Source organism: Vipera berus, assembly GCF_964194415.1.
Source record: "Vipera berus genome assembly, chromosome: 2".
In the NCBI taxonomy this organism is placed as follows: Eukaryota; Metazoa; Chordata; class Lepidosauria; order Squamata; family Viperidae; genus Vipera; species Vipera berus.
Window position 1 is genome coordinate 252,054,795 of NC_138203.1, and position 16,975 is coordinate 252,071,769.

At 41.2% G+C, this 16,975-nt stretch overlaps 1 protein-coding gene across 3 annotated transcripts in view; it reads right to left on the minus strand.

Annotated features, from left to right (window-relative positions):
• The window catches only part of MITF (melanocyte inducing transcription factor), a 183,423-nt gene extending 170,686 nt beyond the window's left edge, over positions 1–12,737 (minus strand). For all 3 annotated transcript variants that reach the window (XM_081321967.1, XM_081321968.1, XM_081321966.1), the window contains exon 1: positions 12,510–12,737. In XM_081321967.1, the coding sequence (XP_081178093.1) occupies positions 12,510–12,613 (104 nt within the window). In that variant the 5' untranslated portion in view covers positions 12,614–12,737. The remainder of the gene's footprint in view (positions 1–12,509) is intronic.
• Positions 12,738–16,975: the final 4,238 nt, after the last annotated feature.

Genomic DNA, 16,975 nt, shown 5'->3' on the forward strand with positions numbered 1-16,975 from the left:
GGAGACTGCTGACACAACAAGCGTCCAGGTTTAATACTTTTATGATTGAGTTCTGTAGTGCTCTTTTCATGTACATGGTAATTAACTACCATCTTATTTGAGACTTATTTAGCACAAAAATTGTACCTCTCTACTTAGCTTAAGGATGTGAATCCTAAGGAAACGGAAGATTATTCATGGATTTCTTTGGCCTCTACATAGTAACTGGGAGCTATAGTGTGCCTATCCAGGCTACCTTTAAGGCAGCCAAAATACTTGCCCTGTCTAGTTTTATATTTAGGTTCTTTTAATTTTTAAAAAAAGGAATTTATCAAGTTTCAAAGCAAAACCCCAACTTCAAGCATATCCAGAATTTTCTTTAGCACCTCTAGGTCTCATGTATACCTCAGAGATATCCTTAAAAAAATAAAATGATGTGTAACTTCAGCCCATGCTTTGCATCACTTGGGCTGTACTTATCATAGCTGCCATTTTGTGAGAATGCCAATAATATGCTTCATAATTCAAAATATGGAGATGCCTGAGGTCTTATATTCACATACATATATGTTCATGATTATTCCCACACACATATACACATGCCTCCCAATTTTATCTTTACTGCAAGTCTGTGAAATATACAAACAAAAATCTACTACCATGCAAATAAAAATCAGGTACCATATATGTGAAAATTTCTCATATGTAAGGTGTATATCAGACTATAATCTGTTGCTATTAAGGTAAATCAAATAAATCCAACCAGGTTTGACCAAATAGTGGTTCCTGCTTCTGAATCCTCATTTGTCTGCTTCTGAAATCTCTTTAGTTTATCTCATTACTATATATTTATCTTTTATCTACTAGATCTTTTCTAATTATGAGAACTGAAGAAGCTTTACTAATCCACAACTCGGTCTTTATATTATCTAAAGTACAGCAACAAAAACAATAATTGTGCAACACTGGATTCCACCATAACATTTCATTTCATTTCATTTTATTAAATTTATATGCCGCCCTTCTCCCTGAGGACTCAGGGCGGCTCACAATAAAAATTAAAAAACATAGAGTAAAAAAATTTCAAAGAGAATTAAACAATAAATACAAAATTACAAAACAATTTAACCCAGTAAAAGCCTAATTAAAAATCGTAGTCAGTCCAGGCCCGCTTGTTGGAACAACCAGGTCTTCAGGTCAAAATTGTAGGCAACTCTCTTACAATTCAGATGTTCTACAACTATTTTTCTTACTACTTACATCATACTGCTCCATTTCATTAATCGAATAGCAAAAAATCCAGTGTGAAAGTATATTGTTGATAAGGAATCACTGAATGCACTTCAACAGAGTTCACAGCCCACCACAAGCCAGAATGGGATTTATCTGGGGTAGAAAGGGTATACCTAATATTCTGAGTTCTGCAATAGCCTCCATGGTAGATGCCTCTATCATAAATGCACATTTATCAGAAAAAGGATCAGCCTTCCAAGTAGTATTCTAATTGCCAGTGAGGCAGTTAGGGCCCAAAATCAATCCTGCAGGTATACAAGATATTAAAGCCTAATGCTTTGTTTTGCGTAATGCCAGGTTATTTGGGTTTTTAATTAAAATATTTATTATTATTTATTAATTTTATTTGTATACCGCCCTTCTCCCGAAGGACTCAGGGCGGTGAACAGGGCAGTACATGTTAAAAGACAAGATACAAAAATTAAAAGAGATTAAACAAAATGCCCACAACTCTTACAATAGGTTAAAACACAATTAAAAGTAATAAAACCCAACCCCATCCCATCAGGCCAGGCCAGCTGGTTCGAAGAGATAAGTCTTTAGATCGCGCCGGAAGGAGCGGAGGTCGGGTGCCATCCGGAGCTCAACTGGAAGACGATTCCATAAATCCGGCGTGCCCACAGAGAACGCCCTCCCCCTGGGGGCCACCAGTCGGCATTCTTTGACCGGTGGCACCCTGAGAAGGCCCACTCTGTGGGAGCGTACTGGGCAGAGGGAAGTTGATGCCGGCCGCAGGTGCTCCCCAAGGTATTCCGGACCCATGCCATGTAGGGCTTTGTAGGTCAATACCAGCACCTTGAATCTCACCCGGAAGACAACTGGAAGCCAATGCAGCTCGCGGAGCAGAGGTGTAACATGGGAGTATCGGGAAACTCCCAGCACAACTCTCGCGGCTGCATTCTGTACCAGTTGGAGCCTCCGAGTGGTCTTCAAGGGCAGCCCCATGTAGAGAGCGTTGCAGTAGTCCAAATGAGAGGTCACGAGCGCATGAGTGACCGTACGTAAGGCATCCCGGTCTAAATAGGGCCGCAACTGGCGCACCAGGCGAACCTGGGCGAAGGCCCCCCTAGTCACAGCTACTATATGGTCTTCTAAAGAAAGCTGTGAATCTAGGAGGACTCCCAAGTTGCGAGCCCTATCTACGGGGGTAGTAACTCACTAATTAAAATAATGCTTTTAAAAAATCACATAGGGAAGGTTGCCTCATTTAACTAGTAAGAAAGGATTCCAAGAGTACAGTGGCACTGTGCTATCTATCTTTGGCTTAGCGTAGTTGTGAGTGCATTCGAAATATGATTAAGCAATTAGTGAACTATATATTCTGGGTAGTGAGTCTGGTTGCTACCTTTGAAAATCATGAAGGAAATCCAGTGTCCTTTTGTGAATTTTGTAGAGACTCTTGAGTCTGAAGGATTCAAGATTCAGCAGCCCATTATCAATATGTACATAGATAAGCGACACAGTACAAAACAGTATGGATTTGACAGGCTTATAAAATGAAAGTGAAGAGAGCATACTTACAAGATATATAGTAAACAATTTATTTTCTTCAGTCAGGAGTAACTTCACAGTATCTCTAGAGGAAAAGCATTCCAATTCATAAATTAAGTTTCTTTATTTTAATGCAGCCTGACATGACAAGGAATGACAAGAAATATTGCCACATTTCTGAGACCTCAGGCAGTATTTGAACACAAAAATAGAATAAAATGTGTTTTTTTTAATAAAATAAATGAAGTCATGCTGAAGCTAAAGTTTTCCATTCAGCCCAAAATCACAGAGTCAGTTTTTGACATCTTCAGGCAAAGACTCTTCTCTGCAACCATATAAAACTCTGGTATAAGCCATAGGGATCAATGATCTGCTTCCTCATTACACTTAACCATGGTTGTGTGAATAAGCCACAATTAGTTGGCCTTACAGCCCACTCTTAAGTTATTAGTTTTCCTATACAAACTACAAAAAAACTGCCTTCACAATACATTAATCCTGTATAGGATTTGCAAATCCATGAACTCAACCAATATAAAGCAGGCTTTTATATTCCAAAGACAAGACCATGATCAGTTACTGAAAGCAAAGCAGTGATACAGACTTCACTTGGGGCCCAGCAGTCCCACCCATCCAAGCTAATGGTGGGAATTGTCATTAGCCCAAACCCAGAAAGGTGTCAAGAAACCTGACAACACATGAGAATAGCACCAAAGCTTCTTATCTTAGTTTTTCAATGGATGCAACCGCAGCAAACAAATATATTTACAAATACTGAACACCTCTCTGCTTTGAGGTTATTCTTCTATTAGTATTGCTGTCATAACTGAGGACTTTCCTAAAATTTTCACATTTTTTTAAAAAAAGAGGCAATAACTACCTCAGGTGATTTTCATGGCAATCAGTTTATCAGCTTATGATTACCATTTAAACCACAAAGTTAAGAAAAAAAAGCTGTAGCATGACAAAAATCTAGTTTTCATTACGAACTGAGGAACCTTCTTATTTAGCATTGGAAATTGATTTGGCTCTTTTCCCTCTAATTTCTATCAACTGGGGAACTCGTTCAACTGAGCATCACATTTGTTGATTTGGGACTGCACGGATACTGGTACATTTTGATTATGATGGAAAATGTGCTTCTTTTTTTGATCAGTTTCTCAAACTACATTCAGTTCAAATATGAGCCTATTTGAGTACTAATATAAAAAGCTGAATGAAGATAAGGAAAAAGCAAATAAGATACAGGAACACAAAAGCTGTAGTGATTGCACAAGTTTCTTCTGCAAATATTAAAATCCTATCTGATCAGCAAATGTACAAATATGGTTATCTAAACTGTCAGGGATAAGATAGAGCAACTCAATCAACTAACATCCTCACACTAATATGAGGTAACTCCAGGGTGGCTTTGAGCCATAGGATAGCTGCCAATTCTGCTTCTGACTCACATATCTAAGATCTGTCAAAGGAGGCTTTTGACAACACAAACCAAATCTATCATTGCTGAGGGACTTCATCCTGAGCCTGTTGACACTGCAAAATCAAAAAAAGAAAATGAACAAAGTAAAACAGTGAAAGTATAAAAGATGTTCATAACTTCTTCAGTCCTAGAGTGGAGAAGACGGTGAACATATTAGCCAATGGAACATCTGCAAACAACAATAATAATAACAACAACCAAGCAGAGAGCATCAAGGAGTTTAAAATAGATTTACAGCTGACAGGCGAAGACAATGAAAAGTTGTTTCAATGGATCTACAAAAGAATTTGGTTGAAGCTTTAAAATTTAAAAGAAAATATTCTGTAGTTCAGCACTGAATTCTGGAGTTCTTGGTGCTCTCTGAGCTTGTTTGCTTGCAGACATTTCATTACCCAGCTAGACAAGATTATCAGTGTGAGTATAAAGCTTGCTGCCTATTTTTATGCAGTAGTGGTGCGCTGCCAGCAGTGCTGGGACTGTAGTTTCCTCCTTGGTGGTTCCTTTATGGGAGCATTGTTTTCTGCCTGCTTATCCCTGCCTATCTGAACATGGGCTGCTGGAGGGGATGTATTTGTAATTGTTAGTTGTCAAGGGGATAAAAATGATAAAAAGGAAATCTATACTATACTGAGAATGTTGAAACAATAGCAAGGATGCAGGTTTAGCTAATATAACTGGGGAAAATGTTTACATCTAGATATGGATTTGTGTGCGTACAGGGGCTTTGAGCCTAGCTCGACATCATTATTCCCTATCCAGGGGTAGGCAACCTTGGCTCTTTTATGACTCGTGGCCTTCAACTCCCAGAATTCCTGAGCCAGCATGGCTGACTCAGGAATTCTGGGAGTTGAAGGCCACGAGTCATAAAAGAGCCAAGGTTCCCTACCTTCTGCCCTATACCATTGCTTCCCAAATCTAGGTGAATTACCCCAAATTAATTAAAAGTGGTTTTTCTTTGGGCTAACGACACATGAACTCATTCCCCTATCACAATAGGGATATTTAAATAAGGACTTTCTGGTAAGCGGTTTTGGGTATGAAGGAAACCGTTTCCCCTACACAGAGAACAGCAACAAAGATGATTGGGGGACTGGAAGCTAAAGTATACAAAGAACTGTTCCAGAAATTGGTTATATCTAATTTAATGAAACAAAGGACTAGGGGAGACATGATAGCAGTCTTTCAATATCTCAGGGGCTGCCACAAAGAAGAGGGAGTCAAGCTATTCTCCAAAGTAGCAGAAGGCAGAACAAGAAGCAACGGATGGAAACTAATCAAGGAGAGAAGCAACCTATAACTAAGGAGAAACTTCCTGACGCTTAGAACAATTAACCAATGGAACGGCTTGCCTCCAGAAGCTGTGGTACTCCAACACCAGAGGTTTTTAAGAAGAAACTGGACAGCCATTTATCTGAAATGATGTAAGGCAGAGGTCCCCAACCTTTTGGGCACTAGGTACCAGTTCCGTGGAGAGAGGTTTTTCTGCGGACCGGAGGGTGTGTGGTTTTTTTGTGCTGCCTGCATCCCAAGGATGGGGCTTTGCTTGTTTGTGTAGACCGGTTGCTGGCATGGTACTGATACTGGTCCACGGACCAGGGGTTGGGGATCCCTGATGTAAGGTTTCCTGCCTGAGCAGAGGGTTGGACTACAACAATGGCCCCCAACCTTTGGGCACTTGGACCAAATCCATGGAGAGAGGTTTTACCGCAGACCAGAGGAGGCGTGGTTTCGCATGCTGCCTGCATCCTGTGGATGGGGCTTCACTTGTTTGCGCAGCCTGGTTTCTGGCATACGGCACACAGCCTGGTGCTGGTCCACAGACCAGGGGTTGGGGACCCCTGGACTAGAAGACCTCCAAGATCCCTTCAAACTCAGTTATTCTGTTATTCTATTCTGTTAAAAATAGGGGTAGGGCCTTCTCAGTGGGTGCGCCTGCCCTGTGGAACCGGCTGCCTGCGGAGCTTAGGACTGCCCCCACCCTCCGTTCTTTCCGCCGGGACCTAAAGACCTGGCTCTTCGAGCTTTCTGGCCCAGGCTGAGAATATTTTTAATTTTAATTTTAACTGGGTTTTAATTTTCTCAGGGTGCTATTTAATCTAATTTGTTTTAACATTTGTATTGACTGTTTTTTAAATGCCCTGTAAACCGCCCTGAGTCCTTCAGGAAAGGGCGGTATATAAATCTAAATAAAATAAAATAAATAAATAAATAAATAAATGGCTGCTGAAGGAATGTGACTTAAATACAAAAATTAAAGACCAATATGAAAGAAGAATGCTGAATTGGTTTGGTTATAGGGAGAGAATTAATAAAGAGTGAATTGTAAAATAAACACGAAGAGTGAATGGATGGAGAACAAAAGGAATATTGAGAAAGTTGGGTTAATGAGATCCTTATAAATAGACACGCAAGAAACCTAAAGAACCAAAGGCAATGTCTGAAGTGGCATATGGATGTGGCAAAAGAAAGGTTCATTTGCAAGGTCCTGTCCATTTTCTTATTTCATACCTTTAATTTCTTTGACATTATTTCTTCCTTCTTTTCTGTGTCCATTGGACAACGTTCAGTAAGTCCAATGAATCTAGGTAACCAAATTTAGCAGGCATATTTGCCCTCAGTGGTTCTTCTAATATAAATAGCAATTGGTGGTTACTCTGAAGAAAAGTCTTTATCTTTAAATAATATTCAGTAGGTGTTTGCTCAAACTGACTCAACATTGTATATTTTCATAGATACAATGAGAGCAGGCCAACAAAATATCTAGTACAAAATATCCCATTGTACTAAGGCAGCCATTATGGCTTAATATGATGTGTAAACCGAGACAAAGCCTGACTCACGTAATGAGCCATATCATGGTTTGGTTGCTGGCCATGACCTTAGTGGACATGATTCTAGCCACTGTGATTTGTAAACCATAGTTGATGGCTGATTATAGTCTCAAACATACCATTTTGGGGGAAAGTGGGGAAATAGTACGCTCGAAGCTCTAGATGCATCTGATTCTTTCACTGGAATTTTCTGTATCTTTAGCTTTCTGGATTATCGGGTAGGATTGGACCCTGATACACTATTTTACAGTAGTTTTGGTCCCATGCTGTTGAACATATACATAATACTTCCTTTGTGTTAGAACATGTCCAATTTTTTTAAAGAATGTGTTGGATGAAATTAAAAGTATACAAAATAAACAAATGCATACAAGATAATTTCCTATTCTAAATAAGAAAAAGGATACGAGCTGGGAACTGAGATTTTGGATGGGAATGCACTCCCCTACTGAACAAATCCACACGTCTCAAAGTGTGATTTGATCCTCAGCTGCCTCTAAACTTGAAAGTGGCAGCAGACAGTGTATTTGCTTCATTTATGTAAAATGCTTCATTTAACATTTCTAGCCTGTTGAATTAAATAAACTATGTGGGTGTGTTCCAAAAAGACCCTCTCCCATCGTATCCTGTTCTTATATTAGCTAAATTTTTGTTAATTTTAATAGTTACCATTTTCAATGTTTCATATTGTCATTTTTACCATGTTGTAACGGTCTCTTGATAGTGAGGTACCATATAAATTTAATAAATAAATAAACTCTGGGTAGATTACAGCAATTTTAAAATTACAAATGCAGGAATAAAATCCATTAAATATGACAAAAACAACAATAAATCAGTAATAATCAATCACCTTCTCCTCAAGATGGTATTCAATAAAAAATTAGCCAGAGTTAAAATCCTGGGAAAATAGGTAAAGGTAAAGGTTCCCCCGCACATGCGTGCTAGTCGTTTCCAACTCTAGGGGCCGGTGCTCATCTCCGTTTCAAAGCCGAAGAGCCAGCGCTTGTCCGAGGACGTCTCCGTGGTCATGTGGCCGGCATGACTAGACGCCAAAGGCGCACGGAACGCTGTTACCTTCCCACCGTAGTGGTCCCTATTTTTCTACTTGCATTTTTACGTGCTTTCGAACTGCTAGGTTGGCAGAAGCTGGGACGAGTAACAGGCGCTCACTCTGTTACGCGGCACTCGGGATTCGACCCGCCAAACTGCCAACCATCTGATCGACAAGCTCAGCGTGCTAACCCACTGAGCCACCATGTCCCTTGCCGGAAAAATAAAAGTCTTTAAATTTCTCCTAAAAACCATGTAGTGTAGAATCATGCCTAGCACCATAGCAGCAACTTTTCCCATAATCATTGGAGTTGGCAAAAAGTATCCACACCTTCCTTGAATTCCACCTTGATGGCTTACACTTACTTGCTTGCTCTGCAGGGTCTATCCCTGGAAAACCTTCAGAAGTTGGAATGGAAGCAAAATGTCAGAGGAAGTCTGCTATCTACTGCAAAGAGCAGAGATTACATGCCTGTACTATCAAACATGCACAAGTTCTCAGACACAAATCAAAAGTGTCAGTATTAAGGTTCAGCTTCTGATTAAGCAGATTATCTGCACTGTTTGTAGTTTATTTTAATTTCAACAGCAGGGATTCGGTTAGGGCGTTCTTGGAACATGGAAAAGAAAAGGCTGTTCAAAGCATGCCAAAGGAGCAACAGATTATCCTTATTTTTTAAGCAAGGCCTGAGCGTCAGTTAGGGAAGCTAGATAAAAGCTTCCAACCAACTCACAGAGATCTCATCTTAATGTAATCACTAATCAAAGTGGACTGTTTCCAAGATTTCCTGGCATTTGGTCTGATTAATGAGATGCATGAATCTTCTTCTTGGTCATATGCTGCTGCTGTTCAGTACTTATCAGACCTGGGCGTGGGATGAAAAGAAAGCTAGGCATTCTAGTGGATAACATGAGCTATGAACTTAAGGGTGGGTCTGCATTCCTCTTGGCCCTATTACATTTCTCATCAGCTTTTGATACCATCGACTATGGTATCCTTTTGGGCTGCCTATAAGGACTGGAAAGCGAAAGCACAATTCTGCAGCCATGGGTGCTTCCCGTCAGTATTAATGGGAAGACGAGTGGTACCACGGTCTCACCACCGCTCTTCAACATCTACATGAAGTCACTGTGGCAGGTCATCTCCCAGTTTGGTGTGAAGTGTCATATATATGATATTCAACCTAGGCCGAATCTTAATGGTCCATGAGGATGGTCTTGAGCCACTATCTTTGCCGCTATCATGCAAAGGTGTTTCAACCCATAGGAAAAAAAGGGGGGGTATAGGAAGAGTCTCAGAAGGAACCCTCTTTTGTTTTTTCAAAAGTAAAAGTAAAGGAAGGAAGAAGCACTTTCAGACTTGCAAGATTCTTTTGCTATAACCTTACAATAAAAGTAGTGTTAGTACTCATTCAAGGACTACCTCAAAGAGCTGACATCAGTCTTACAAGTCTGAAAATGCTTCTCTTGCACGACAGTTGTCTGGGTAGCAACTCTTCCTCCTGATTCCCAAGATCATTTCCACAGGCATTACAGAAACAGGGAGGCTGTGAAACCAGAGATAAGATATGGATGAGTAGAAGGAAGTTCAGGCTTTATCTCAGCAAAAGAGAGTAACTATTTGTTTAGAAACATGGTGGCTCCAGGATAGTGCTAGCATTAACTATGTAAGGATTGTTCAGAAACTGATCCACACCTAGGGGGCCCTCTTGGACTCACATCTCCTACCTGAAATGTAGGTAGAAACCCTGGCCAAGTAGGGCTTTAACCAGCTGAAAGTGGTACACCGGTTGCTGCCTTACCTGGACCAGATTATGTCTATCTTCAAGATATCACTATGTATCTGGGTTACTATAACTAAATGAGGCTACCTTTGAAAATGATTTAGCAATCTTAGTTGGTACAAAATGCAGTGGGTAGATTACTATGAAGCTGTCAGGCTCTTTGTGCCTAACACTCACTGAATTCAAAACACTGAAGAGTTTATTACTGCTACCTATGCATACGAATCTGGTCAACTAATGGCCAAAGCTAAATTGGCACTAGATAAGAGTCAATGGAATTCATGGGGATCTGGACTTGGATCTCTTGTGGCTGTGCAATGATTCCAAACTGATGACATGTTTAACCCCGCCTTCTAGCTCAGCCTGTTCATCTCCTACAGAAGTTAAATAAATGAACTTTAATTATCTAAATAGCTTAAGGGCTGATGATCTGAAGGACTGCCTCCCTCATTATGGTGAACCAGTCCAACCATTCAGGCCTTCAAGAGAAGGCTTTTTGAAGGTTTGTATTTATTACTCGCTGCCACTGGCAGAAATCTGTTACATCTGGCTCACTTAGTTCCTTCCAAACTTCAGAAATTAAGTTTGGCCCTCACTTTCTGCATTTACAAAGATCCATTTTCTCCACTAGGATAGCTGTTAATTGATTTTAGTATGAATTTTAACGTACGCATTTAATTTTTTAGAGACTTGAGTATTTAATTGAGTAGAAAAGCAAGCTATGAATTGAATAACTTGTGAGCTGTCATTTAAGCAAAAAGAGATGTGTATTCAGCCAGGTTCTTTCATTTACATTAGCAACAACTTTAGCTACGCTTACACATTTTAAATTGTTAATATTTCATGTTATATTATTAACCATCCCAAGTGTCCTATGGGTACAATGGAAGAATATAAATTGTAATAATAATTAAAAAGCAATGACATAGTATAATATATGAATCCAGCCTTAGTCTTCTTTATTGTATCTTGCATTGTCACTTCATGCTGTGTATGAATACTTCTGATCGATGTGATCTATATATGGGGTCCATAAAACTAGTGTGTGTGAATATTTCCGATCAATGTAATCTATGCAGGAGATCCAGAAAACTATTTAGTCATCAAACTCTACAGCACCGTTCATATACAAAATAAGTGGGTTCCCACTACCCTACCAGTCCTATTTCTGAATAGAGGAAAGGGCTAACAATTCAATGGTATAACAACCCTTGTGATTCAAAAAACGTGATCAGCCCATCCAAGGCAGACACAGACCTAAGAGTTTTCTCTGTCTGCTTGCCATTGCTTAATACGCATGCAACTATCAGTGGAAATCTGTAACTCCCAGCAGAGGCCAGATAATGCCTCTGGTGAGAGGTCCAACAATACCCTTTACATAATACCAACCACAGCTCTTGGCCCCTCCTTCCTCGCCCCAACACACACTAAACAAAACTGCTATTATGACAGGAACTACTCACTAAATGGCTGCTTTTATAGCCCTGGCTGTTTCCTTTCAATATTTGTATTATGTTTTTTTCTTTAAAAAAAAGTTTTGCTTTTGTTTTGGTTTTTGTTTTTTTTTTACAAATAGGCTGAAGGCACCAGTAGACCCATCCAGGATTCTTCTGCAGCCCTCCCTCTTTTCTCTCCCACTCCCCTTTCCACTCACTCACCCAACCACCCACCCACCGGCTGTCAGAGGGAAACGTGGTTTGAAGGAGAAGCAGAATAAACCCACATTGCTGGGATGGAGAACTGGAAAGGGAGGGGGGCACACTGAGGAGTCCTTCTCATTTGCCATGCCCACTTCGTATACAAACACACACACACACCCCCAGGGCAAACTGGCAGGGCCTCTTCTGTCCAGCATGCCAACAACCCACACGCGCTATCTGCACATCTTGCAGAGCAAAACAACAACAAGAAAAGTCTAGGTAAACTTGAGAGGTGACGGGACAGCCACACCACTTGCGTTGGGGTTTTTGCTACAAGAGCTGCGGCGGTCAGCAAAAAAAAAAAGAGCCAAAGGCAAAGCCACCTGCGCTGCGGGAGGTTTTTCCTCTTCCCCCACCCGCCGCCCAACACCCACCCCGGGCAAGTTATTCCTTCTTTTCCGAGGGCGATGGGAAAGAGCGAGGGAATCGTCAGGCCCAGAGAGAGGACAGCTCCACGACCGCGCGCCGTGGGGTGACGAGGGGAGGAGGAAGAGGAATTCCTGAGCAAAAGTGAAAGAGGGCGAGGAGAAAAGGTGCCGAGCGACCAGGAAAAGGGGCGGCAGCCTTCGGTCTGGGGGAAAGGGCAGCGGGGCGGGCGAGGGAAGGGCGGCGAGAGCCCGCAGGGGAGAGAAAGAGGGATGCTGACAAACTGGCGCCCACGAAAGCCCCCCACCCCACCCCACCAAAAAAAATCCGGTCCTGATTTCCCCGCTTTATGCCCTTTGGAGCGGTTAAGCGTTGTTAAAGGGTGCAAGAGATGTCCCGCTCCCGATCGATAAAAGCAAGGGCTTGAAGGGGAGGGCGGGGGGGGGAAAGGAAAGTCAGAGAGGAAGACGTGGATTTTGGGAGGAGGAGGAGGAGGAGGAGGAGGAGGAGGCAGGAAGGGAGCGCGCACCTGTGTTTCAGAGGCTGACTTTTCAGCTCATAGTAGATCTTGGGCTCCTCGTGGAACTCCTCTCCCACCTCGAAGTCCGGCACAATGCCCGATTCCGCCTGCATGACCCCTTGTCTTGTCCCGTGCCCCCGCCGGGAGGGGGAAAACAGCGTCCCGTCCTCCCAACAAGCGTTGCCTGCCCGGCTGTCGCGGTACGCTGGCCACGCGCACTTGCTCCAGCCTCGGACTCGCCTTATTTGCCGACTCTGCTGCGTTTCGCCTGGTATGCCCACGACCGACTCCGCGGCGCCCGCCCCTTCGCACACACCTCCCTCCCGGTGCTGCTTGGGAATTGTAGTCTTTCCGGGAGACAATCTCAGGCGCTCCCCGAAGAATACACACTACTACTCCCAGAAGGCTAAAGAAGCGTGACGTAAGCCGAGGGCGGAGCCGAAAGAGACACCGGCAGGCGTCCTGTCAATGTCAGCAAAAGCGCTGGCCAAGGGTATTTCGGTGGCTCGGGGGGCAAGGCTGAGCTGCTTTCCTAGAATGAAAAGCATCGACGCTCAAACCTTCCAGGAAATTAGACTCTGTGTCTTTCATTGGAGACTAGCCCTGCTTGCCCTCTGCATCTGAGCAGGGGTGCCGTCTCCTCTGCCCTAAAGTCCTGTCTTAGATACTGGTATTTATTAGTTGCCAGTGTCAAGGCACTTCAGAAACGCCTCAGCTTCTTTATATCTGCCAGGATCTGTATTTAAGTTTGTGCAGAGACTATTACTTTTTTTTTTAATCCCATTTATATCCCGCCCTTCTCCGAAGACTCAGGGGGGCTTACAATTTAAAGCACAAATCAATGTGCTTAGCAATAGCCTTCATTCTATGTATATGCCTGCTTATTACTTCAGGGTATGGACTTGTTTAGCAGTGAAGTAAAGTCACCACACGTTATAATTTGAAACATTGAAGTTACCTTGCAGGAGAAAAACCACATGCACATAGCCCCATACAAAATCTCCTATCTACATACTGATTTAAAGCATCTTTGGGTGTGGTTTTTTATATATATATGGCACCTCTTAAATGTTTAGATTTACTTTAATTAAGGTGTAATTAAATTTTAAACTTTAGTACCCTAGAAGTCGTTTAGAAGCTCTTCAGATATTAAGAAGCCTGCCTGAATATGCCCCTCTTATGAACGGCTCTGTCATTTTCCTCTATATGACTTGCAAATGAGAGCCAGCTTGGTAGAGGCTGAGGCACTGGACTATAAAGCAGGAGACTGTGAATTCAAGTCCCACTTTAGCCATGAAAGCCAGCTAGATGACTTTGGGCCAGTCACTCTCTCTCAGCCCAACCCACCTCACAGGGCTGTTGTTGTTGGGGAAAATAGGAGGAGGAAGGTATGTTGGATATGTTTACCACCTTTGATTGTTTGTAAAAGTAATAAAAGACAGGATACAAATAAACAAATTAAATGATAGAACACCTAGAACACCCTAGGAATTATATAAATTCAATAAAAAAATAAACGTCCAGTGGAAAGGCAGAAAAACTACTGATTCTTCTTTCTCTCTTTTACTCTTTTCACACACATGCATGCTCATGCGCGGATGCACGCATGCACACACAGACATATGTAGGATAAAAGAACCTTTTCTATTTTGAAATATTGGAGTGCTGATTGATGAGGGGTTTTTTATTATTATTATTAGTTCTACTGGTTCTAGAAACATATCTTTCTTGCCTTATTTGGACTGACTATTACTGAAATAAGTTTTCCAGCAAGAAACGTTGCACATGATTCTCTTCTGACCCCTCCTTTCTTCACAAATTTTAGAGGCCAGTCTCAGAATGAAGTCATCAAAAGTGTGCTTTCACTCTCAGAATGCAGATTGCAGTGTTTTCTTCAAATCACAGGGCTGGAAGGAGTTGGGAGTTCTAGTCCAGCCCTCCACCCAAAGCAGGTTTCCTCATACCAATTGGTTGTCCAATCTCTGTGTGAAAAAGTACAGTGACAGACAATGCAACTCCAAGAGACAGACTTGTCTACATATCATAGCTCTTGTGGTCAGGAAATTCCTCCTCCTTTCGAATCTGGATCTTCTTCTGTAAAACTTACACCCCTTGGTTCTTCCCCTACTTCAGGAGCTACAGTGAAGAAATCTATACCCTCTTTCCTGTGACAAGCCTTCTCTTTCTCTTCTTTAGGCTAAACACATCCAGTTCTTTTAAGCATTCTTCATAGAATTTAACCGTCAAGGCCTTCACCATCTTCTTTGCTCAATTTTGTCTAATACTCTATTCACAACATGTACCTGCAGGGATAAATTGTACTCTTTTAGAATGTTTTTCTGTGGCCTTGGGAAGTGAATGGCTTAACATATTTATCTCCCTGTGTTTGGGGGGGGTCTATAAATCTATCAGCAACCTTGGTTCCCACTGGTCCTAGGATTTTGGTACATTTGATTATTATGATGTTACCAATAAAGGAACTCAGGGTTGAGAGAGCATCAAGGACTCCTCATTAGGATGTTTGCCTTTCCCTCCTACTAACATCAGATGCCTTGTGTTAGTTCTTCTGTCTCTGCATGGGAAGTGCCAGAAGTAAATCAGGAAGCATGTTGCTCTAAACAGAATATCTATTAAATATTTGTCCTAGGGTTTTAATATCAGCATCTTCTCCTTTTCTTATTACTCATTGGAGATGATGTGACTAGCTGACACAATGTGACTTGCTCTGATCTAATAGTTTTTTGTTAGGTCCAATGAATTGCCTTCTTGACCATCTATTATTGTAAATAATTTTACAGAGTGAAGATTTTAAAATTCTCCTTTCTTTAACCTATGAGGGCTTGAAGAAGTAAATCATGGAGAGTAAGCAATGAAAATACAGTCATCAATAGAATAAAGTATTTTGAAGCTAATAAAGAAAAAAAGAGAGAGAGACCAGTGCTATTAGAAGTGCCAGATTTAATTTTCCTGTACTGTCTCTGATCTTATTTAACAGCTCAAAACCATGCCAGAATTTGAAATCAGCCATCATTAATATCATGGGAGCTAATAGGTAAAATGGTTAGAGTAGATGCGTATTGTGGATTATATTTCAAATCATCTGGAGGATACCATACTGCCTAACTGTCTGCTTATTAGAGTCACCAAAGGGTATCTTCACATATTGATATTCATCTTACAGACATGTGAAATTAGAGGACAAAGCAGATAGATCACAGGAAGTGACTTCCATGCAATCTTAAAGCTTGACTCCTTTTTTTATGAAATAGACCTCTAGAGGGCTATGTGTCAGAGAGCTAAGCATCTCTGGATGGTAATGATTCACTTGAGAAGGATCTCTTCAATTTGAAAAGGTTTACCATCCACTCCTTCCTTTTTAACACTTCAAGATTTTGTCAAGGAGTCTGGGTTTTTTTATGAAACAACAAATCCTATTTTCTACAGTAGGTGATAGAGTATTGGCTTTTTCAACTCATCAAATAGGACATGGAAATATTTGATTTATACAAAATTCTTCATTCGACTGCTATGTTTGAAAAATGATATAGATCTCCCTCTGTCAAAATGCTGACTGGAAGTTCCTGGGTAGAAGCTTTTTCTCTTTGATTGATGGTGCTCTGGAAACTGCGACATGTATTGATTATGCTATATCAGTAATAACTCTCACATTTGAAACATTGCCTCCTAGAATCACAGAGTTGGAAGGAGTCATAGAACCATCACACCCAACCACCTGCTTCATGGAAGACCGCCGTTCAGCTGAATACCACTCAGAAAGGAAAGCCCACCACCTCTCTTAGTAATTTGTTCCACTGTTGAATAGATCTTAATTTTAGGAAGTATTTACTAACACTGACATACAATCTGCCTTCCTATAACTGGTGCTCATTTTAATTGTCATGCCATCTGGGAGCAACAGAGAACAAGACTTTCAGGCTGGCAGTCCTTCTCTTCCTTGCAAATTGCACAGTGTCTCTTCGCAGCTGCCTTTCTCTTTCCTGACTCTCCTTTAAAGATGATGTATTTCTTCTAGTTTATTCAACATTCTATGCCTTCCTCCACCCTGTTTCAATTTTTCTGGATTTTCATTAAAATATATTATCCAGAACTGGACACAATATTCAAGAAGATTCATTGGTGGAAAATACAGTGTGACAGTCCTGTAGTTTGAAAACTCTACCTCTGTTGATGTTTCCTAACATTGTATTTACCATTTTAACAATCACAACACATTGCTGTTTCATATTCAGCTTGTGAACGATATATATCCAGTTTCCTTTTTCATTTAGGGAATATTTTTGTCATCTTATACTTCTGCATTTAAATTCTACTTCTTAAGTGGAAAACATAACGTTTGTTTCTATAAATTTGCATTTTTTCTGCCCACTTCTCTAACCCATCATACCCATTATTTTTATTTTCTAGAGCTCCCGGCTGACCTTGGCTGATTTCAAAATGTTAGGTAGGACTGGACC